At 38.0% G+C, this 25,618-nt stretch overlaps 1 protein-coding gene across 3 annotated transcripts in view; it reads right to left on the bottom strand.

The window, feature by feature from the left end:
* Positions 1-5,485: 5,485 nt before the first annotated feature.
* CNOT2 (CCR4-NOT transcription complex subunit 2) overlaps positions 5,486-25,618 on the bottom strand; it is a 93,870-nt gene continuing 73,737 nt past the window's right edge. For all 3 annotated transcript variants that reach the window (XM_048941188.1, XM_048941196.1, XM_048941187.1), the window contains 9 exons: positions 25,271-25,396; positions 22,626-22,750; positions 21,064-21,184; positions 20,796-20,952; positions 16,558-16,619; positions 16,412-16,461; positions 15,493-15,593; positions 14,829-14,973; positions 5,486-6,620 (listed from right to left, as the gene is read on the bottom strand). In XM_048941188.1, the coding sequence (XP_048797145.1) occupies positions 6,534-6,620; positions 14,829-14,973; positions 15,493-15,593; positions 16,412-16,461; positions 16,558-16,619; positions 20,796-20,952; positions 21,064-21,184; positions 22,626-22,750; positions 25,271-25,396 (974 nt within the window). In that variant the 3' untranslated portion in view covers positions 5,486-6,533. The remainder of the gene's footprint in view (positions 6,621-14,828; positions 14,974-15,492; positions 15,594-16,411; positions 16,462-16,557; positions 16,620-20,795; positions 20,953-21,063; positions 21,185-22,625; positions 22,751-25,270; positions 25,397-25,618) is intronic.

Below are 25,618 nucleotides of genomic sequence, written 5' to 3'. Positions count from 1 at the left end.
ACCGGGGCAGGCCCTTCTTTTCCTCTAAGGCCGTGTCTGAGACCCCAGTGCAGCACCAGAACAGCCTGACTGGTTGTTATCTGCAGACCACAGGCCGGCCAGACGGTGGCCGGGAGGCAGGGATTGCTTTGAGCAGGAAGGTGTCAGTCTTTAAAAGGTAGCCCTCAGACGTGCCCTGTTCAGATGCAAGGAAATGCACCTCTCGCAAATAAATTTGGTCGTTACCCAGCATTACCGGCTGTGGCAGCTACCGCAGTGCCAAAGTACAATAAGCTGCTCTCACAATTTATTCCGCAGTCTTCATCACAGAACAAAGTGTGACAACTGCTGCTGATGATACAGCAGACGAGAAGGTACAGAAAAATGGAAAAATAAATATGGGAAATAACGCTTTCTTCTGGCCACGTTTCTCACTTTCCCACTGCAGAGCGGCGACGCCAAACTTTTAAAAAATAAAGTTGTTCCGTAAGTTCTCCAAATGGAATATTGAGCTGCGGTTGGCAGGAGGGCCATTAGGCACGGCGCTGTGACATGAATGCAAATGGATGCCAGCGCTGTCCCCAGCTGCACTGCGTGCTGCCGCTGGGCCTCGGGATGGCAGCCCCACCGCAGCCGCTCCCAGTGCTCCAGGTTTCTCTGGAACGGCGCGCCGACACCAAGCTTTCAGCATACAGCCTTCCTATTACAGGAGGGACATTTTTAGCAGGTAGACACATTACCTGCTATAGAATCCATGCTCCTGAAGGAGGGCTCCAGCCATGGTTCCCCACTACCCCCACCTTTTGCTGGGCAACCTGGCTCACCCCATAACATGCAGGCTCTGGCAGCTTTGTGAGTTGGTTTGTTCTCGCCCAGGCCCTGCACATAAAGTGCTATCAGCCAAAAACAGGCAAACAGCTCTGTGGGCAACACCACAACTTTGAGAGCTGGCTTTCCTTCATTCACCAAACCCTGTGCTGGAACCCAAGCAGATGGTGGGGCTGTATTTTGCCTGGAATTGGAGGCTAATGTTTACCAGAAAACCACGTGTTTTTTTTGAAGTTCTGCACAATTATTTTTGTTAGTACTGAGCCAGTACTACAAGCCTGCTCAGGTCAATCGGATGAGAAATGACTGCTAATGCCCAGATTGCAGGAAAATGAAGCTGGGTACCAAGGCCTGGCTGTCACTGCAGGAGGCCACAGCCAGGCACGCTGCCACTGCGAACACAGCCTGGGGCAGAGAAGCCTAGGCCTGGGAAGTCAGCATAGGAGGCTAGCACCTGTGCAATGGAACCCAACTGTCCTACTCAGGCCCTGGGGTCCCTTCCTTGCCCTGCAGCCTACATGAGAGCTTCACCTGCCGCCAGCTGTGTGGTGCCCACTTGCTGATCACATACCTGTTCTGTGGTACAGAAGGGATGCTGCCATCTAGGTGCTGTTTGGGACTGGGCAGAGCTCTGCAGGCCTCCCTTGCAGCAGACGGCCCGCCTGAATGGCACAAGTGACAGGACAGGCTGGCTCTCCACAGCCGTGATGTATTGAGAAGGGACGGACTGGAGCCTTGTGAGGCCTCATGCATTTCCTTCAAAAGCCTGTGATGGCCACGAGGGAGCTCTTGCAGAGTCTCAGCAATAGCAAACAGCCTTTTCGAATAACCCATATATATACACACATATATGCACGTATACAATAAAAAAAAAAGCCTTTTTGAAACCAGTGCTGTAACACCCAGCAGGAAGTAAACCGGGCTTCAAAGGGCAGGTGACAGCTGGCTGCTAGAAACACAAACTGGGGCAGTGAAAATACACCAGCAAAACAAAAGAAATCCTCTGCCCAAAAACAGTTTTAGAGAAAAACTGAGGGGGTTCCAAAAAATTCTCCAAGGTCTGCATGAGAAATAGCAGCTCCAGGACACTTCCCCTTGCTCCTGATCAGGAATGTCTGACAGGCAATGTAGGATGGTGCAGACAATAGTGAAAATCAGCCCGTTTGGTGCCGTGCTGCACTGCGGTGCAGGGCCACGTTGGTTAAACCAGAGGTTGCTGAGAGAAGTCTTTCTGCAGGAAGCTGTGACACACACCTACATACAGTACTGCTGTGTTAATACTAACATGGCAGCATGAACTGCAAGAGAAAGCATCTCAGAAAGCAAGATGCAAGAATACTGATTAACGCTGCTAATTCTGCGCTGTCTTGAATCAGTATTGTCCAAAACCATCATTCAGTGTGTTTTAACATTACTTTCAACTGAAATAGTGAACTGGTTTTAAGTGGTAAATTACTGAGGTAATTCAAACCACAGTTTCAAAATTACTTGCCTAGCTGCGTTTCCTCTGGCCTTTTGAATATACTAGAAGATCTCAGATTTGCAGAAATGAGAGCACACGCTTACTAAAAGAGATGGGGAGAAATGAAAACAGCTACAGCACTTTAATTTTGGAGCTACACGAAAACAAAAACATCAGCTGTCAATCCAGCTTAGCTGCTCGGCCTGATCTGCATCCTTCACCAAAATTGAGATTCTACTGGTGTAACTTTTAGGCAGCATTAAGCTTAGAGAAACATGGAACGTGAAATGTAAGCATACTCAGAAATCTTGTGTTACCAGAAGCAGCTGTTATAGTTCATAACTTATAGCACTGTGTGACTGCCTGACGCTTCAGATCCCACCTGTGCTCTTGGAAGCTCTTAGCAGTGTGGAGAGAAACCAAGTTCTCTTCCTTTGCTCCACTCAACATCCAGCCCTTCAATCAAATTATGGGGAATTCACTTTAAATATATGTTTTTTTTTCAGTGTTCCTTTTAGGCAATAAATATCTTTAAAGCACTGCCATTCAGAAGCCAAATACCTTCCCCAAGAGCTACTGCCACCTCTACAGCACACAGGATTGAGCAGAGTATCACACAGACCGCCCTGCCTTCCAGCACCGCTCAGGGCAGACCAAAGATGGGTTCTGGTCTCTTATGGGTTGTGGAAAGAGCCTGCCATCACACTGCAAGCATTCCCCAAGACAATTTCATGTCTGACTACAATACACAAGTGCTGTATCTGACTTTGAGTAGATTCTTTTTTTCATGGAATCTAAAATGGAAAGGTACAAACAATACTGTTTTGGGACACAGGGGATTTCAAACATCGCTCACAGCAGAACGATACAAACCTGCGTTCTACACACACAAGCAATGGTGGGGTCAGCAGTGAATGCCAGCACGCTTCCAGCTAACACTAATTAATGGAGCCACAGTCACGTGCAAAATAGTTTAAGACATGTGAGCATCTACAGGATTCCCTGGATTATTTGTGGATTCAATTAGACTAATCTAGCACCTGAAGGTACTTAAGCACATGTGGCACAAGATACTAAAGCAGAGATTAAGCCCTGAGTGCTTCTTTGGTTACTTTCAAACACGCAGGTGGCCCGTGCTTACCTCCTTCCTCTGGGACGCCCTGCACCTCAGATGGCCCCATAAGGCAGGGCGGGCTGAGTGACAACTGCAAAATAAAGCAGCAGTCAGCGATCACTGCAATACTACAGCGGATCCAGTTGGTGAAAGCCACTTTCACAGCCCTGGAAATCCAGGGGAGCGGATTTCCAAATAAAATGGAGCTATTTCATGATTCAATAAATAGTTATAAGCAACATACACTGAGGAGAGATGAGCAACTGGTTTCACAGGCCAAAAATCGGAGCCGTTCTGGTTGTTTCCAAGAATGCCGGTTTATTTCTCAGAACTTACCTTGCATGTTGTACAACATTGTAATTATGGGAGAAAAGCACCACAAGTAATTTTTTTTTAAGTAGTATTCTATACTTTCTCATTTATTTATAGCAATAATGAAAGAGATGCAAGAAAAGCCTCAGAGCTTCGCTGTTGGTTTTAAAGATCTCCAATTCAGTAACCAGTTTGCTACAAGTATAAATGAGGTTTCAGGTTTTCTTCCTTTCAGAAAAAACAGCAGCATTCTGATCAATCTATGTGGTATTGGGCTACAATGCACTTCCTTGTTTTATGTATAAAACCGTCTCTCCTGCTTCCACCCAGGGCACAACGTGAAATTAAAGACTTTAAGTTTCCGTGTAGACATATTTAATTGCATGGAATATGAAGGAGAAGATGCTTGTTATTCCCCCTGGGAAGAACAAATCATCCGTTCCTCACCAGCAGCTGAGAAATTTGCTGGACTCACGCGCCCTGCATGTCTGAGGCACGGCTGAATGGGACAGCATCATCACAGTAACCTGTTGGAAAACCTACATTTTCAGTTGTGTTTGAACTACCACAGGTATTTAGATAGTGAGATATTACTTCTAGTGTAGTTCATCTTGCTCCCCTTACCGCGCCTGGCATTCATTTCCACAAGACTGGCAATGTAGAGAAAAACAAAAACCAACCAACAGCATAAGAAATGAACTCATAGGATCTGATGGGAAGCCTGCAAAAAATGTGATGGTCACAACAGACCGGTAGTTAAAAAAGAAAGAAAAAACTAACATTTATCACAGCAGTAACCTTTTGGAAAATTCTCCTCTTTAACATTTCAATTTGTGTCCACTCTAAGAAAAAGCCACCATATTTTTCAGCTGTGTTCGTCATCATTCACATTATAAACATCCCTCATTTAAATATGCTGTAGTAATAAAAAGATGTTAATTAGTAGGCTTATATTTTTTATGTCTATCATCTTAAATTACACATAGAAGTGTAGAATCTAAAACCACTATATATCTGATACAGAAAAAACAACAATATCATGAATGGTCAATTTCCAAGTTTAGTTCAATAAACGCCAAGGAGTTATTTTGCACTATATAAAAAAATAAGTTAAAACCTAAAAAATAAAAATAAACCATAAATAAGAAGGATTAATGGACACTGTTTTTCTGCTTTGATAATTTCAGGTATTTTGAAATGCTTTTTTATTACCAGAGGCAACTCAGTGTGAAGTTCTGGTTGCATCGAGACGAAGGAAACTATTCCAATGGCTCAGGTCTTTCTTCCTCCACTCTACAGAGCAGTTGTATTTCAAACAGTTCGTACTCATGTTGGTTCAAGTCTGCACGTTCAAGTAGTAGTGATCATCAAATGAAATGCATACCTACCTAAAGTGGGCAAGTTTGGGACTAAGCTACGACCGACTCGAAGCCACGCTTATCACAAGGTTTCCTTCTGAGACGAGTTCATGAAGCACCTTTTTATCACGTGAACTATTGAAGTGTTACCCAACCCCAGTGTAAGAAGGATGTGCTTTTCTTTTTTTTTTTTTTTTTTCCTCTTTAAACGAAACAAAAAAGAAAAGGTTTCAAAGCAAGATGACCAAACATTTTGGCCTACTGTGGAAAAGAATGCAAATCTCTGTTATAAAATTACTTGTCAGCAGCAAAAAGACTCTTCAAGTGCCTTAACCACTGTACAGCTTGATAGTTTTAATACTTCAATTTTTTTTCCATTATTCATTGTTGAAGAAATAATTTCACAATCTCAAATCAAAGTCAACACTGCAGTGAGGAGAGCTTTTCTACTTTATTACAAAGAGAAGAAGCCTTTATGTGGTCAGAAAATACAAGATTGATCTTTTTTTTCTCTTCCTATGAAACGCTGCTGTTCAAACAGCCAGAGTGAATTGTCTCAGTTCACTTAAGTCCCATCACATTCACTTGGGTATGGATGTCCTTGGCTGCTGAAAATCTGGCCCTTTAGTGCACAGGGCGACAAAGTAGTCCCCTGACCAGCAGTTCCAGAATGTCCCGTTTTCATATATTGCATCCATGCACACCTCCTAAAAATGAGGTACAGCAGGGCAAACATTTTCCAAAATAGATGTCATATATATAATATATACACATTCGTACATACATACCTTTATTCATGTGATGTCCAAAAATTTAAAAAAAATGTACACATTTATTACAAAATCGTAACAAAGACTGGACAGTGTTTTGCTCATTCTGGAAAGATGAAGCTCAGTAATACACAACTCTGGAAACTAACCAGAGACTGTGGCAATATCTTTCTTCTAAACAGTCAGATATTCTTGCATTAAGCTTGGCGAAAACTGCCTTTCAAAAACAGAAGGGGAAGTAAAATGAAGGAAGCAAACCTTGCTCATCTTTCCAAATGAAATACGAGAAGGATCTTCACATAAAAATGCACAAACATTTTTTATTACCAATAGTGCTACAATGAACAATGCAAATTTTGTTGTCTAATTTTTTGTCTTTTTTCTTATTTTTTGTCTTTTTACATTTTGGAAAACTAAGTGGTAAACTTTTGTCAGTGTACTCGCTTGTCTTTACAGACCCAAGCTTGTCTGCTGGCAAAAATAAAACAAAAACAAAAATTCAGACCCTGCTCAAACTAAAGAAAAACAATTACAAATTTAGTTGTTGGGCAGCACATAATTAGTAAGGCAGGACCTCAAATGGTGACCCTTCGCATGAGCCAATTGCCAGATCCTCAAGGAATTAAAACCAGGATGCCTGAGCCACATCAGTTCTGCAGTTATGTTGAGTATTGTGCTGAGACAGCCATACCCCAAGAAAAGGGAAGTCTTTAGAAGGCTTGCTGAGCAGGGTTGTAGTTGAAGGTTGATGGCAGATGAGGCCTTTCTTCTAATTTGTCATATTCCAGATGGAACTCCTACAATCAAAAAAGAAACAAACAAAAAAGACAAAGCCAAATAAAACTATGTGCCATTTAACTGCTGAAAAGTGTTATCCACATGCCATATTTGAAAAGCACAAATACAAAAGAGATCAAGTCTTAGTCTATCTTGAGGCAAAACCACGCAATTTCACTATCTTGGGTTCTGTATTTTAATTACAAAAAAGCCAGTATCCTGAGCCACTACATCTGGAACGTGTGGGTTCCCCACCACTTTTTTTTAAATGGTACTTTACTCTCAGAACTCTTGTTATGATCTCAATTATACAACATGTACACCACACACTCACAAATCAGCTCATGCCATGATTGCATTATGAATAAAGGTCCCTGCCTTTCAACAATTCAGATGTACAGAGACTTATTCTGTATGATCTGAAGTTTTGAGATATTTTGGGGTATTCTCACAGGCCCAGTCTTAAGTTAAACTAGCTAGGTTACACCTTAGCACAACAATGGGGAACACAACAAAATTGCTAGACACACTCTACTGAAACCTAGGTAAGCCAGAACTGAAGAAAAATAATCTATCACGTCTCACACTCCAATTTAAGCTTCAGATTTACCCAAATCCTTGTGTAGGTCCTGAGATCCTTCATATTACATCCTTCTTTGAAAACATCTTTCACAAGAAATTTGCCTGGTGTTTTATAAACAACCATTCAGAATAAAAATCTTTGCCTATGTACTCAGATGCTACACAAGGAACTGATGCATAAACAAGCAGCTTCACTGTCTCACTGGCACAACTACCTGACTTCCATCTGAGGGATTTGGTTTGCCTACTTGTGAAATATCTCCATGATGCAGCAGGAATTTTTAATCTGACTATAGCAACTACTACAAATCAGATTGCAGCTAGCCCTGATATCTAAATGCATCCTGATTATTACACAGAAAAAGCAGCTTTTCCCTCCGTGACCTTGCACACAACCCTCAATTAGTACACTTTGACATTTGGTGCTCCTTCCCTCATCCATGCAGTTACAAGGAATTACTTAAATCTGACATTTTTCAGATCCTTTTCACAGCTTAACTTTACCTCGCCCCCATTTTATCTTCATTCAAGAAGTACAGAAAGTGGAAGCTGCACAACTGTTTTTTAAGGCTACTTCCTTTCAACACAAGGGATACACAGTCATTTCTTTTGCCTAGCTGAACAGGGAACCTCAGCAGACCTTCATCTGTATCTATGGAGAAAACTGAATCCCCCTCCTTTTACACACCAATAAAAACCCTAAGAGTGCAGAATAGATTATCCTAAAGCACTCCCTCAAGTGCTTAAATAGTGCAACATTTCAGCTTTTACGAGTAGACAAACTAAACAGAAGAACAAATCAACGCAACATCAGAAATTAAATCTAGGAAAACTCAACTCCCCAAACTCCCTCCTTTAAGGCAAAGCAAGGTCTAACTAGTATGGAAAGAACATTCAGAACAAAACAAATGAGGGACAAACGCTAGGAATTCAGTAGGTCTCTATTCCCCAGAGAATACTGTACCTAAACCTGGAAAATCCTCGCAAAGCCTGTGTGTGAGGTTACAGCCATTTGCACTGAAGTGTTGCATGTTTGCCTCATTTTTGCTTTCCTGCTCTGCTTCAGCCAAGATGCGTTTCTTTTCTTTTCTCATTTTTTCTACTACACTCTGTGTGTAGCCTTTAAGTTACACATACAAGTGAATTGCTTTTGGCACTCCTGAGTAACACTGCGTGCCAGTTGGTGTGCGTTCCCCTCTCGTGCAGATCCACACATACGTGCTGGTACTGAAGGGATGCCTGCTCTCTCCTTTTGTCAGCAGCAAGGTCAAGGTGTACAGGTATTTTGGTGTCAATAGCTGGTCTAGGTAGGCTGGATCTTCATAATTCTGAAGTCATTTTCTAATAGGAAAAATACCTCTCAAACTTCTCTCCCATTCCTGGCTTTCAAAGTTTCCATTTTGCACGTAATCATGGAATCATTACTATCATTCTGTTGGGGAACTGCTTCTTTTTAACAGAATTGTAAACAGAAGAAAAGAGTTAATAATAAAAGCTTAGATCAGTTACCTGAACCTTCACATGCTCTGAAATGCCCTTGAAATTACACATGGAAAACAGCTACTGAAACCATTACGATGGAATCCATCACCCATAAATGGGGTTTCCAAACTTCCTGTGGCTGTGTGCTACTGCTGGTCCTGTCCGAAGGAAGGTTTTGGCACCTTGAGCACTGCTTTGTGGGCCACAAACTGGAAACCCTTCATTTAGAAGGAGGAAAACGATTTCCTACCAAAGTTGCTTTAGGAGCACATGAGTTGATGCTTCAGACTGCTACTGATTTTAAAATAAAAAGGCTTACAAGAGCCTTTCTGACTTACAGTGTCAGCAATGCTGAAGCCCAATATCCAGCAGTATTTAAGAATACTTCAGTTATATCTGACAATACCAAAAAAGAACTCACTGACGAAAATTTGTTGAAAACTAAAAGGCAATTATTTATTGTATGTAGAAAAATACTTGTATTACATGTTTTTTACACTTTAAGTCTTCCCTTTTTATTCCAAGGGCCACTATAGTTTAGGATGTGAACAGCATCACTGATATTTTTGAATATAAACAGATACAAATAAAGTGTGAAAGTGCCACTTATCCATTGACAAACATTCGTTATGTTGTTTTACTTCTTAAATGGAATAATTATTAAAAATTAAATATCTCTTAATAACCAAGGAAAACGAGCACTAAGTGTATCTGGAAACTTAGGGCACACGTGCAACACTACATAAATTTTCTATGCAATTAAATCAGTTCCTTCTTGTGACATTCTGAAAACTTTTTACATCAGCCTGCACACAAGCAATAATACGTAAAAATACTAGAAGAAGAATCATTTCAGGTGATCCATAGCATTAATAGACTAAGCCAAAGCAAAGTTAGCTGAATCAGAATTGCCCAGAGCACAACTTATTCTGGGCTGCGTAGTCCCATCAAAGGACAGCAAAGAAAATTCAAGTGGGACCAAAAAAGCAGTATTTATGCTGGCTCAAGGATGGGTGCAAAGACCCAAGTTTAAGGAGGGCCTGAATCCAAATGCTACGGCACATCTCTGTTAGAAGAACAAATTGAACATTCTACCATTTTAAGATCAGTATTAATACTTTTATAATTACTAGAAACTCATTTAATATACAGGCAGCAACTCTTACAAACAAGGAAACACTTCGAAATTTAACCTTTCTCCAGAAAGAACTCCACATTTTATAGACACAAAATCGAAGTACACAGGTTATGTTACTTTTTCCTCTCCTTACATGGGATTAATTCTCCTTACTTTTCAAAGGAGAAATTCCAGACAGTCTGCTTCAGACAATTTAAATCAGGATTTCAGTAAACATGCAATTGTAGAAGGCATTTTTGGTCTCACATCCACTTCCCTTCCTCTCTCTTTCACGTCTCCTCTACAGCAGCACGCTATAAAGCCAAATCCTCAGTGAAAAATCAAAGTGCCTTTAACCATATTGTACTTCCTACATGCCCTAGGATGAAAAACCACATATGGAGACATATTTGTAGTCAGCATTTTCCTGTGTTCTGTTTGGCATTTAAGGTAATTTGAAATTTACTGTTGTTAACATTCTCTCAATATTTAAGCCACCTATCAGTATGGAATTAACAAAACCTTAATAGATAAGGAGCTCTCTATTATTTTGTTTAAAAACTCAGCTTTTTTTTTTTTCTTCCAATTTCCTTCTTTTAGGAAATAGAGTATTAGGAATAGAATACACAGCCTATTCTTTAATTTACAAAAAGAAAGAAAAAATATGTTTTCATTGAAGTATGTAGTCTGCTTTACCAAAATGTGTAAAAAACAAACAAACAAACAAAAAACCCTAGGATACTATCAAAAAAATCTACTAATCCTTGTTCTGTTATTATAAACTTAGCTGTAAGACTTTCTAACGTTATTCAAAGTAAATAGTTACATTTTATTGTATCAATTATAATTCAATATAACTTTTAATAACTGAGTTACTAATTTACAGGTACAATAAATACACAAGCAGATAATTGCATAATGCAATTTCCTCAAGGCACAACACATTAAAATACGTGCTGCCATCTATTTGAGCATATACACTAGAACAACTGACAAGTTTATAAAGTACCTTGAAAAATAATTTAATTTGCATATATAAATAAGAGAGTAATTTACCAGAAATAATTCTTGTTTGACTGCTTCAAAAGAGCACTAATGAAGCCATTAAGCAACAATTACTATTGTGGCCTTCTAAAGAATGGTATTCCCAGTACTCACTAGTAATGCAGCTGTTACACTAAGAGACTGCTATTTATCAGAACTCTTTTTTCCCCCAGATTGTTAGATTTTTAATTTCCTGAACCACTGATTAATACTTCTGTGATTGATAGAAAAAGTTTCTTGGCTGTATTTTCCTTCAGTTTAGAGGTCATCACACACTGCCATTTTTGTTTTACTCCTCATAGGAAAAGTCTACACCAGAAACTATCAGAGGTAACACCATTACCATACAGTGCCAAGACCACACTTCACATATTTATAGAAATTCTCATTTACTGATCACAGATGGAACTCTCGCAGAAGAGTTTCCAGCAAGTGATTCCTTCTCCATGCAACACCATACCAATTTTTCCTCAAACCCTTCTCTAGACTCCTGTGATCAATAGTTAACTTGCCTGGTGCCCTTCATACCCAACTAAAACCAAGTTAAAAATACAAAATGCAAAAGAATCTGTATAGAACCTGGGTAAAATCATTCGGAGAACTCATTTTGTGCATCTCTGTTTCATCCCTACAGCCATGAATACCACTTATACAAAGCCAGCTCTACTCTTTAACAGAGGAAGAACAAAAGGGCCAACAACTCAAGCACTGGATACTGAATTTCATGACAGTATTTACAACTCCCAGTAAAGAAAATACTGTCTTCAAAAGTAGTGCTTAAGCATCAAGTAGTAGCTTGATACATTCACTACAGGTAGAAAAATGAGAGACACTAAGGATGTCACTATCCTTACACAACGGCCATCACTTCCTTCTAGTAAAATAACTTTTTATTTCCAAATATAGTAAAATTTCAATCTAATCTACTGATGTGGATACCTACATTAGACTTCTATTGCTCATTAACAAATAGAAAATAATAAATTGACTCCAAAGAAGAAATCTATCCTTTCAAAAAGTAATTACTCCCTCTCTGAAGATCTTAAGTAATAAAATAACCTTAAACAGTGCCTTGGGATACCTAACAAGCTATATTCAAACAACAAATCAATAATTTAAACAGAAATAAAATTCTTGGTTTTATTTAGGTTCTCTTCTGAGGGGAGAGATGTTTTTGCTTTAAGGTCTTGGAATCACCTTGTATGTATGCATTTTATATATATATATAATAAATTGCACAAGCACAGCCTGCTATTAAAATTTTCCATTAGGAAGCTTTAGCTTTGTTATGACCATTGGAAAAGCAGTAAAACCAATGAGTCAAATGTGCAAATGGACTGATGAGTGCCACATGTCATTGGAGATGACTAAAATGTAAATTTCTCAGAGGGCTGGACAGACAAAGCCAATTTATTCAATAAGAAAGAAAAAAAAAAACAAAACCAACACGTCTAGTTAATCTTCAGATGAACTAGAACACTGAATTCTAATGCCTTTAATTTAGAGCTGATGTTTGAAAACACATCAACCAACACATAACTATTCAATGGAATACTTATGTTATCTTAAAAGTATGTAGATGCAGCTTGACCACAGAAATGAAATGCCTTCTGTGCAAGCAATTCAGAATTTTGGTTTTCCAATTAAATGAAATATCTAAACAGAAGAATGTGCATAGTTCCAACATATAGGAATCTTGTTCAACATCTCAAGATTTAGTCTGATCTGCCATGTGATTACCAGAAAATAAAACAAACACAAAGGAGTATGGTCAGACGTTCTGTAGGTACGGTACACGTTCTAAGTTTCTTTATCATCAATGAATATGCCACACTGGTTAAAACTTGAAGGAAAATCATGCCACTGCTATATAATTCCACATAACTAGAACAGGTTGGCTGGTCACAGCCAAAGACTTCTAATCAATGGTTCTGTCAGGGTAGAGGCCAATCACAAGCAGTGTCCCCAAGGGACACCGGTCTCAGGACCAGTGCTCTTCAACACCTTTATCAATGACATAGAAGATGGCATCAAGTGTGCCTTCAGCAAGTTTGCAAATGACACCAAGATGAGTGGTGCAGTCGATACGCTGGAGGGAAGGGAAGCCATCCAGAGGGACCTGGATAGGCTGGAGAAGTGGGCCCATGTGAACTTAATGAGGGTTAACAAGGCCAAGTGCAAGCAGTTGTACTTGGGCCAGGGCAATCCCAGGTGTTTATACAGACTGGGGGAAGAACTTTTAGAGCAACCTTGCAGAGAAGGACTTGAGGGTCCTGCTGGACAAGAAGCTGGACATGAGCCAGCAGTGTGCACTTGCAGCCTGAAAGGCCAACTGTGTTTTGGGCTGCATTAAAAGAGGAGTGCCCAGCAGGGAGGTGATTGTCCCCCTCTACTCAGCTCTTGTGAGGCCCCATCTGCAGTACTGCATCCAGGCCTGGACCCCCAGTGCAGGAAGGATGTGGAGCTCTTAGAGCAGGTCCAGAGGAGGGCCACTAAGATGATCAGAGGACCTCTCCTATGAGGAAAGGTTGAGGGAACTGGGTTTGTTTAGCTTGGAGAAGAGAAGGTTCCGGGGAGACCTCATTGTGGCCTTCCAGTACTTGAAGGGAGCGTATAAACTGGAGGGGAAATGCCTGTTTATGTGGACAGTGATAGGACAAGGGGAATGGTTTTAAACTAAGATAGAGGAGGTTTAGGTTAGATATTAGGAGCAAATTTTTCACCCAGAGGGTGGTGACGCACTGGAACAGGTTGCCCAAGGAGGTTGTGGATGCCCCATCCCTGGAGGCATTCAAAGCCAGGCTGGATGTGGCGCTGGGCAGCCTGGTCTGGTGGTTGGTGACCCTGCACAGAGCAGGAGGGTTGGAACTCCGTGATCTTTGAGGTCCTTTTTCAAACCAGGCCATTCAATGATTCTACGAACTAAAATTAAATGGGATCAGCGATTTTTTGAAAAATTATTCAACTCAGACTCGAGCTAGGTGTGATGGCTGCATGCATACTGCTTTCATACATCTTTTCCGGCTCAAACCAGAGCTGAATGCAATCCCTTATAGGGCAGGCTACCGCCAGAAGAACATATCCCTTTTTTCAGGTTAGTGAATGACAACACTGCTGATCACTCAAATCTTTTTGCACTTATATACATTAGAAAGCATTTGCTTTCATGGGGTGAAGAAATCATAATCAAGGAAAATACACTGTACAAAATGATTTCAAAGCTGAAAGACACTAAAATATTGGAAATTATTTTGAAAATATTTTGAAAAGAGGATGGAGAAAAAGAAGCACAATTCCATAAATTGCAAATAAAGGGTCACGAATATTGACAGTATTCACAACAGAAGGGAACAAATTATCACAAGTGGAAAGGGAGAAGACCGTTGTTCTTTTTGTGTTTTTTTTTTAATGCCTCTTGGCCTAGAATACAGAAAACAAACATGAAAATATCTCCTTCCTAAGAGAATCAAGCTATTTTGAAGTACTTGAACATTCAAACAACAGAGCACTGAACTCCTACATTATCCTCAATAAGACAATAACTAGAAACAACAAAAAGAAACCAACCCAAGCCAACTCCTCCCACCCTAAACACTTGTTCTAAATCTAAAGATTGATGTGGTAACTCCCTACTTGACTTTCTAAAGCAAAATAGTAATATTTGCATGCAGAATTTTTAAAATGACAAATTATTTTTATTCTAGAATACTGTACTTGAAAGAAAAGCTTTCAATGTTAATAAAACTTGTGATGAAAGCAAGAAGTTCCTTTTCGTTCCCAAAGAAAACAGGAAATGGAGAAACTGCTCCTCCTTTTCCACAGACAAACCAGTTTGGTGTTTTTTTTTAGGCAATCTCTGTTCTCATGCACATCAGAAACTGAGATAACGAACTGGAATGATATGAGGTTAAAAGCTGAGATTTTGGGATGGACTTTGGGTTTTGTCCTTCTAAAAACATACGGCTGATAGGCTTAACATATCCTCACAAGGGAAAATATATACCTTAGCTACTTTCCTCCAGTTAAGACAGTCAAAGAAGTAATATGTTCCCCTCTCGTATGTATTGGTTTTCATTGTTGGCTCCATTCCGGGTGCCCTGGTGATCCATACTCGCTCTTCTTTGTGGTATCTCCAATCCCGGTTAAATCTTTCGTTTTCAACAGGAAGGAAAAACAATTCTTAGCATTAGTTATTTCAGTTTGACATCACAGACTGCAATTTTAAGATTTTAAATAAAAATTATACAACGATTCAAAATCAAAATGATATTTCTGAGACATCATTACAGTTGCTATCACATACTACTTCCATATAATTATTACACCTTAATTTCATCACACACAAAACTTCAAGAAGCCTGGTAAGTTCAAACAACAAACTTTTTTATGACTAATGTTTAATAACTAATGGCATTCATAAACTTTTGCTTGACACTGCTTTATAAGACTGCAAAATTGATGAGACTGGCATTTGATTTCTGCTATACGAATGAAAAAAGTGGAAAACGGAACCAACATAGGAGGAGGTATTCTGAAAAAGTTTTCCAGCTTCAGATCGACTAAGCTTCTCTCTCCAGCATTGTTTTATCTTTTTTAATATTACATGCATTACTTCATTACTGCAAAAGATTAAATCATGTAAGACTGACGAAGTAGTTTGAACGTACAGCTCTACTGCCGCTAATAGCTGTAATACATCTCCTCCATTCATGTAATAGAGATAAAACAGGAGATCTTCTCCATATCGGCCGAGTTTTATTGCAGCCAGCTGCAAAAGATGGAAGAAAACGAGGATGAAAAATCACAATATATAAATGCTTTAAGACATAACATCCCACTTAAACAACAGAAGGATACGTGCAGAATGTGCTTCCATCCTACGTGTATTGTAAATTATAATCTAACAGGAGCAATAATTATTATAACAATCATTTCTCTTCATTTTGTTAACCTTTTCAACTAACAGGAAGATCCAGAAGGAAAATAAACAGAAGAATCAGCAAGATAGAATTTTATCCCCCATCTATGCGTATCCTCATCTACTCCTTTTAGTTCTTTAAACGCTTGAATGTATTTGCTTATTTCACACCCTATTAAGTAACACGAGCACAGTTTCTTGCCATATTTCTCAATAGTCCCTCTTAAGAAACTACAGTACTTGAAAGAAAATATACCTAACAAGAATTCCTGTTTGTGTATACATGGGAAGCAAGAGATAAGTATGACAGTATCTTGATTCACAGTTCTGAGCCAATCTCAAGAAAAAAAAAAACAATTTAATATGGCATTTGAATATTAGAGTATGCTGAATTATACTAAACATGCTCTTTGCATAAAGAGCATACTAGTAAAAACACAATGTTTTTGTTAGCTAGCTATGCCTGTACTCATTTTTGTTTTTCCTACTCTTTTCTAAGGTGAAATGGGTGCATGATATATCTGATCAGCCAGTTAACATATCACTGCTCTTAAAAAGATTGAGAACATCCACTGAATGCGTTGAATTTGAAAAAAAAAAATCTGTTTGAAAAAAAATTTAGAAAATTACTGGTAATAAACTAATGAAAAATACACACACATACTCACCTTATCCCTAATGTGAATGTTAGTTAAGTACTCAGATGGAACATGGAAGTCTAAAAAAGAATCGGAATTGATGCAACTATTAAGACTTGTAAATGAGTACCATTTTCATACATTAATATTGAATTAAATAGCCATTTTTTTCTTACCTATGTCTTGAGGTCGACAAGGTGATGATGCCCAAGGTGATGCAAATTTGGGATAAAGATTTCTGTGGGAGGAAAAAAAAAAATTACAAGAAAAAGAAGGCAATAAACATACCACACAACCAAAATCACTCCACATGGGGTGAGAAGGATAGAGAGAGGGAAAGTTCCAACCCATTTTTCCTAAAATAGCTACATTTATTCATTTTCTTTCTAATGTTCAAAGAAAGGCTGCTTTTAAACAATCTTGGAATCTCCAGAGCCAAGATTTCATTTTTTTAATCTATCATTGCTTTAACTTAGGTCATTTTTTAAGTGTCAGGAATCCAATTTTAAACAGATTATTATTATTATTATTATTATTATTATTTGACCAGAAATACCTGAGCCTGGTGGGTTCTGATTTATTAGCCTATAATTATAAGGAAGAGAAAAGCTTATACTGGCAGATTCTTTTTTTATTTTTATTTTTTATTTTTTAATGAACCAATAAAGATGTTCTTCTTTTAAATTCCAGTGGCTGCAAATACACTAAATCCCAGCACAATATGAAGATACGCTTATTATTTAGTATTTTTCTTTCATAGAAATTTTGCTACCAACTCAAAAATAAAGACCCTCCTCATTCACTTAACAAAGAGAAAACAATGAACTTTCCAACTCAATGATGATGTACTGAGGAATGAGTTTTCTATTTAATGGATAAAGCAGTGAAAAAAGGTCCAAGGAAAAGAACTTTTTCACAGGCAGCTACAGCCAGGACAACATGCTATGGGGCACTTAGTGGAAATGTTACTTGTATTAGGGTACATCCTCTTCAACTCTTGCTTCCTGCCTGTCAAAGACTTAATAGTTGCTACTAAATATCTGAATCCTACACAGCTAACCCAACAACACTAACTTGCAGCTGAGCCATAGGGCCTACAAACTACACTGCCAAAATGGTGTCAGTCTCCCTCTGGGTTAACTAATCTTAGTGAAACAGCTAAAGTTTGTGCTAGAGAGCCTGAAGGAAGATTTCAGTAGCAATATCTGCAAATGCTGGAAATAACCAAAGCATTCCTTCTACTGAAAGCCTGGATAGTCATTGCCCAATGAGAGGAGCTTCCTGCAATGCCATCACATCACGCATGCCCTAGTGACCTTGTGTCCTAAGGTAAAGAGTCTAGGATTTTTACTCCAACTGCACCACTTAAATGCAATAAAAACAAGGGTTTGCACAGTCTCTCCCTCCTTTATGACACATTAAAACGCTACTAATTTAACATTTTTAAGGAGGTACTGAAAAGCATACAGCTTATTCAATTAACGTTCCAGCTTATTTCATTAATATTTCAGAAAGCTTCTGAAAATGAAAGAACTGCTACATAACCTCTAAAGAATTAAATGAAGCGCCATTTTTATTTTCAGCTTTGTTTGTGTAGAATTTTAAGCTATTTTTATAGTTAGCTTAGTTTATATTTAAGCTAAGAGAATTTAAGAAACAAAAACGTGTTGCCCAAGGAAGTTGTGGATGCCCCATCCCTGGAGGCCAGGCTGGAGGTGGCTCTGGGCAGCCTGGTCTGGAGGCTGGTGACCCTGCACATAGCAGGGGGGTTGAAACTCGATGATCATGGTGGTCCTTTTCAACCCAGGCCATTCAATGATCCCATGAAAATCATGTGTCTTAAGGAAATATGGGACTGTATAGGCAACACATAATCATTATTTAATCAATAAGTGTTAACCTATCTATACAGAAAAGAGGTACAAAACTAGGAGTTAATAGGTTTACTTCAAATAAAGATATATGCAGAATTCTAAAATCGTATTTCTACAAGCACATTTATTGTGTGTTTAAATGGGATAAGTGCCTTTAATATTAGAAGCATTTCACAAGGCAGAAAAAGAAATTTGCTTTCCACATGCAAAATGCTTTTATTTTTTCTAAATGGCAATTTGTAAATCAAGCAAAGGATACTTAACATAAAGCAAGACACTAAGGATAGCACAGGCTTTTTGATAAACTGCTTTGTAGTATAAAATAAAACCAACTTTATGACACAGAATAGATTAAATACTAAACCTATCTCCTCCATCCAACACATAAATATCTAATATACAGTAATTATATGTTAAAAGCTTTTAAAAATCGTGCTCTTTAACATACTGAAAAAAAGTATGTCACATGTATATATTTTTTATGTATACACACATAGTAACAGTCTGGATGTTGCACTCAGGAGCTGTACAGTACTTCTTTAGGTCATCCCTCAGCAGAAAATCATGGAATGGTTGGAAGGGGCCTTAAGATCATCTAGTTCCAAATTCCCTATAGACTATTCAATAAGTGGGTGAAGGTTAAGTTTTATTTTAAGTATCAAAACTAATGCATAACATTGCATAAAACATCAAATAATATTTCCAGAACTATTATCCTACTACTTCTACATGCCAGCTGCTAATTGAATGATGTAACCAGCTTTCACCTGTGTTGAGGAGCAGTAACAGAGGAAGCTCAAGCATTCAGATACAGATGTACTCTAAATTATTTTACGAACAAAGGCATTCTATTTTCAGCTGATTATCCTCCAATTACTTTTGAGCAATCTGTACTGAGAATAGTAAATAACTTCAGTATCAGGAAGATCCAGGAGATTTGTCTCCTGGTGAGTGCTAAAAATTCTGGAAATACTGAGGAAAAGCAGCAAACTGTGATCAGTTTAACTGTTCTTTATGTATTCTCAGCATGCTGAGGGAGAAGGAGATGGGAGTGAAAAACTGCTAGATTCAATAGGGAAAGGGAATTGTGAGCCTAGCACGAGCAAAGCAAATAGTGTGTTCAAGTAACACATTCCGCAAATAACATGCAATTGTACCAGAAGGATGATTCTGGGAGGTGGTTTTGAAATATTTTTAAAAGTGCCAATGATATGACTATTTGACTATTTGCAAACATTACAGAAATATTGTCTAGAAATGATTATTTCTAAAAAGTTACGCCTCGAGAAATAAATATGTATGTTAACGCCAATCACTTCAAGATGCAAAAATCAGGAGCTACTTTTTCCCTGCGATTTCCCTCTCACCTTGATACTCCCATTCAGAAATCTTCCCTGCATTCACACATTCAGAATGCAGTTGTATATAAAACTTATGACAGGAAGTCCATATATATACTGTTTGGTCTTTGGCTAATGTTTTATACGTAAGATTCGAAATGCATGCACTACACTGCCAATAAGGTTAATATTACACAAATCTCTGCTGATACAAAGATTCCTTTGTCCAAGGAATTCAGACATCTCATTTTTTCCCCAAAGTGCCAGAGAAATAAGGTAAGTGACTAAGGCTCATTTCTGCATTCTCTTTGCTGAAAGATTAAGTGTCATTTACATAATGTAAGGCAAAAATTCAGGACATTGAAAGACTGTATCAAAGGATAAGGTCAATGCATATTTCCTATCAACTGTATTTTATAGATTAAAATAAACTAGAGGCCTGTTGTTCCCCCTCAGTGCCTCCCTCAGTGAGAAGGGTATAAAATTCTTCACGACTGAAGAGTCACAATGGGACATTCTCAGCTGCAAAAGTACCAGAAATTCAATTTATCTCACACAACTGTAATCATGAAGACAGGCATTTTTTCCCAAACTGGAGAAAAATCTAAGTTCCTTCTGTAACAAGTACAAAAAAAAGAGGCTTTCTGGGCTAGTGATTCACTTTACTATTCCTAAGAACCTCTCTTACCGTTGTGAACTTGCAATTACTCTTCCATCCATTACCTCTACAGGATGCCTAAACACTAAACTGAGCTGAAACAAATGGCTGGAGGTTAACTGTAAGATCATATTTTCATCTTTGGTGTGGAGTAAACTCTGTAGATGCACTAGTATCTATGCCCCAAATTCCTGCTATCTCTATATAAAAATATGTTCAAGGAATACTATTATTAGAAAAATAATGTGTATCTGAGGTTTATTAACAATACACTGTTAATTCCTTGAAGAAAGTCCTAAAAAGGTAGGACAATAAGCAAAGCCACTAGGCTTACCAAAAGCTTGCAAAACAAATCTCAGTATTCCTTGAGGCACAATTATCTTGTTTACGGAAGTTTTATTTTACTGTCATTACATTTTCAAATTTTATTTAGCAAAATATCTTGTGGGTTTGATGCTTATGTGAACTAAGTGAATCTATTACTGTGAACGACAGCATAATGAAAACAAAACTGAAGACAGTACTAAAAGACAGAAACTTACTCAGGAGAGTTGAGATTGAGACCTAGTGTTGTTAAATCACTTCCTAATGCAAGATGTACCATTCCTGGATCTGTCTCTGCTGCCCTGATGAATGTTAACAAGCCAATCATTCCAAACTGGTCCGTCACCATCCCTTGTGGAATGTTGGTAACCCGACCTGGGCAAGAAGAACAAATTAATTTTCTCTTTTCAAGAGGTGAAGAAATCAACATGATGATCTAAAGGCCTGCCAAAACCTTTGAAGAGGACAAAGTGGAATGATACATACCATCAGGTAACACCTGGATCCCTTTTTTCTGCTGGTTGTTGTTTTGCGTAGTTGAACTTTTATCTCCAGGAAACTTGGGCCCATCTGTGCTGGATGATGTTTTGCCTGATGTATTCAAATTCTATTAAAAGTAATTTGAAGAGTTGGTATGATGGAAATAATCCAAAAAGGAAAAGATTGGTTGACCATATCTTTCATCCGAGAGTTCTGAACAGTACTTCAAGTCACACTGATATATCAGCTACTAAAATGTGACAAAGCTGAAGTTCTTGTACTCTGTTCACAAACCTTATGTAATACTCAACACTTCATAAAGCACACTTCCCATGCAATAAGAGCTATCAGTAAGCCTACAGCTTGCAATCTTGGAAAATATTTTATGCTTGAGTTTGAATACACAATAAATGCCCCAAGTATCTGTGTTTTTTCCAATAGCCTTGTTCCTGCAGTCCACAACACTCCATGATGCAGCAATAGGTAATAACTCAAGCCAATTTCAGGTGCAAACAACAAACAGTTGGCACCTTTGCAACTATCAGGAAAGAGATGTAAACACTACGTTTGGCAAGAAAACTGCAATAGCTCTCCAGGAGACCACATACTGACAAAAGCTACTTTCCATAAGCATTATTTCTTTAATATTCTTTAAAACAAATTTGCAGTAACACAATATAATCATGTTTCGTCCCTTGTTCCTTACTGTACTCAATTCCATGTGATCAGAACATTCTCTACACTGTAATCTGTCCACAGTTTCCAAGGAGAATGCCTAGATCCCACCTGTTTTGAAGTTACACTTCCCAGTTCTCATGCGAGTTTGTAGTCACTTCTAATACCTACCTGCCAGTACCACTGATTAACCAAATTTTGCAATTCTTAGTAAAACAATCAAACTAAAACATTTTGTCCAACACTGCAGAATGCTGTTCTCTGTCATCCAAATATTAATGTATTTATCACTAATTTGTAATAAAAAGCACAATTTTAATTACAGATCTTTCAGAGTAAGCAGAAAAAAAAAATCTTACCATCTAACACACAGTAATTAGAACAATACTTAAGATGCAACTAGCCTACAACATAACCACAAATGTAATAGTCTCTATTAAAATACCACATTCCCTGTGCTTTCATATGTTCATCAATAATGTTACTTTCAAGTGGTATTTTATCACCTAACATTTAAAGGATTTGACAGCTTTAAGAAAGATGGTACGATGTGAAAATTACTGCTACTGATGAGGGAGACCAACAGTGACAACTGAGCTGCAATTGGTAGAAAAAGAAGTTATGAATTGCAGAACTTTAAAAATACATGTCAATTCTTGTAAATAATTTTGAAGTATTCTTGCAAGTTCTTCCTCACTCCCTCTCACTCTAAATACATGAGGGTATGCAGAGCAAGGTCACAGTGACAGATGAAACCTGACTTACATAAAATTTCTCATTAATTTAAAGGGGAACTTTGAAAACCTTACATTATAAATATATTCCACTGCCTATTTTGAAATATAGCAATCAAGAAAAGTCTGAACACTGGAAGCAAAAGAAGCTTTACTTACAGATTTATTATCATCATTACTTGATGTTGGGTCTTTGTAGCTGGAGCCTGGTAATGCTGGGAAATCTTCATTGTGTATTGAAAAGTCCTGGGACTGCTCACTTGCTGGTTTTGTTACCATCCCAACTATTGTCAAAACGAAAGCAGGAATAACATTAAATGACTGCTAGGAAAAAAATTTCCTGCTGTTGATCTTGCTTACTACTCATTTTCCTTATGTGCACATAGTACAGCAGAAACAATTTAAGAAACCAACAACTCAGGTAAAACGAAACAAAGCATATTCATTCAAAACATCCACACAGATTAAAGCCTCTATTTAAGTGTGAGCTGAGAAACACTCTGGGTTAAATTCACAGACAAATCCACTGCTTTAAGAATGAAGCTTGAAACTTTTATCAAGAAAAGCACCTGTTTTGCATATCTAAATTTAAAAAAAAAAAAAATCTTTGCAGGCATTATTGAAGTAGTTTTTAAGGAAATCCACTGAAGCAAGGATACACTGCTTTTAACGTTACACACTTTTTCCTCCATTCTCTAATCTCTTTAGAAGCAGGTATCCTTAAGATGCCCAGCTAACTTGCAACAGAACATATCACCAATGTAATACCTTCCTGTGACATATGAACGACTCCTACTTTCAGTACTGAAACTGAAAGCATTTAGCCTGCAACTCTCAGTGCTCTGACCCTAATTTTGAAAAAGTAGGCCAGTCACATTAGAATATGGATTCTGACTACTGAAAAGCAACATTTTTCTATGCCAGTTCAAAACAGAACAAAAATCCTCCACCAGACACCCAAGGGCAAATATTCTTTTCTAAGACACAGAGAAGTAATACAGTGACTTGTTTGAAAACTACACCAGCACAGTAAGAGATGGCAGAAGCAAGTGTAGGGCCTATTTTTCAATGTTTCTTAACGGACAATGTAAGATCTAAAATGGCTCAGTAGCTCACAACATATATGACTTTGTATTGTACTCTTACACGTTAAATGTCAACGTTCCATCAAGAACAAAATATATAATCTCGTTTCCGCTGTAAACCTTTCGCTTTCATAGTCACTATGATTTCTTCCACTGGAAGAACAGTACTGATCAAGAATTAACTATATTGCATATTTTCCTTCTATCTAATAAATGTTTGAAGGCTCATTTTCTGAAATAAGCCAAGCATAAAGAAAGCATGCCTCAGCTCAGTTTGAAACCTTTTTTCTTGACCACAACCAAAAGCATTCTCCACCACTACTTGCCTAGACAGTGGCAAGTGCATCTCATATAACAAATTCTTAATTGCTTCTACAGTGGCAACCTGCATTTAGCAGGTGCTCAAGAGAATTTTTGAGACAGATATTTTTTCCCCAGTTTACCAAACAATCACACAAACAGGTATGCTAGCACCACAAATACGGAAATGGTGTCTTTTTCTTTTTTTAAATGCAGCAGTACAGCTCAACACTGAACTCCAGCCCCATGCTGCAAGTTCATCTGCATGGAACTTTCCTCCCATCTTCCATCAGTTTTCCAAGTAATGGCTTCTCATTCTGAGATGGACAAACTTGTGTAAACTACAAGCCATATCAGCTCTCTACTCTTAGCTTGACTTTCCAGTGTCTTTATAAGGGGAAGTGACAGTGACTTTTGCCTGCATTTGGGAGCACTTCAGTTTGACTTCTTTTGCTGTTTCTCACAGCTTATCTTAAGCAGAGGGTTTTGGTTACACCCAGTCCATGAGGCTACTTTCCACAGATAATGTAATACCTATTATTTCACTCCAATTAGAATTGGAGCTATCTCTGAAGAACACTAGCTTTTTTTAGCTGGAAAAGACTAGGATATATTTAGTTGGAAATTTGACAAGTGTCACAAAAATAAGTTATAAATGCAACTTTTCAGAGAAGCTGATGCAACATGCATGACAAAATCTACTGAAGCAGTAACGCAAAAAAAGTACTGTCCTTCATGCTAAACTTACCTAATTTTTTTTCCAGACCCAAATAGTATCCAGACCCAAATTGTATCCACCCTTATGTTTTTCCTTTTATTATTTTTAAGCTGTTCAGCAAGAATTATACAAGACACAGATTTGGAATCTGAATGACAACAGTCAATGCTTACAGGCTACTTTTTTTTGTTTGTTTGTTTGTTTGAAATCTGATGTTCATCATAAGAGTTATGGTGAACAGTGCTACAGCAAGTACTACCAATAAAAACTGAAGATAGCATGTTTACAAGTGTGCACTTTTTACACAGAAGTGCAAAGTTTACATTTCTAATAATCAAGCATTATTTCTAAAATTTATTCTTCAGTACTGGACAGTTTCTGCATACGTGCAAAGTAGAAAACAATCTATTGCCTAAAAATAATTCTGGTGAGCAGCTTTACATTTATCACACTACGCTGACTGAAAATCCCAGCAGCCACTGTTGGCAATGAATTTAAAACAAGTAAGTCTCAATACTTACAGAAAACTGATAGGAATCTCCAATTATAAAGACACTGACTGCTGATTTTCAAAAAACGACACTTAGCTCAAGATACTGGCATTTTTGAAAAGGCTTCCTATTGTCTTTAGAACTGAGAAAGGCAAATCGAGCAAGTAGACACAGCGTTCATTCAAAGAGTTTTCAGAAATATAACCTTACCATAGGGAGCCCTTCCAGCTAAAGGGTTTATTAATGGAGTTGGATTGCCACTTCCTTCCCTTCTGTTTCTGTCTGCTAGTGCTGGAAAATCTGAGAGGTCCAGTCCTGTCACATTTTCACTTCCATCTACAACAAAAACATGTATTTTCATTTTTTTTTTTCCTCTGGCTTTACTTATTTATTTTTACTTTAAAAAAAAAATACTGAAAAACCTCATTATGCACAAGATAAATCTTGGATATATTTTCTTCCTTCCAATTGATCTTATCACTCTTACACTTATGATCATCACAAATACATACAACATCTGTACTATGACACTACTCTCAAGAGTATCGAGATCTTCTT

Source organism: Lagopus muta, chromosome 1 (assembly GCF_023343835.1).
Source record: "Lagopus muta isolate bLagMut1 chromosome 1, bLagMut1 primary, whole genome shotgun sequence".
NCBI lineage: Eukaryota > Metazoa > Chordata > Aves > Galliformes > Phasianidae > Lagopus > Lagopus muta.
This window is presented reverse-complemented; position numbering and strand designations above follow the sequence as displayed.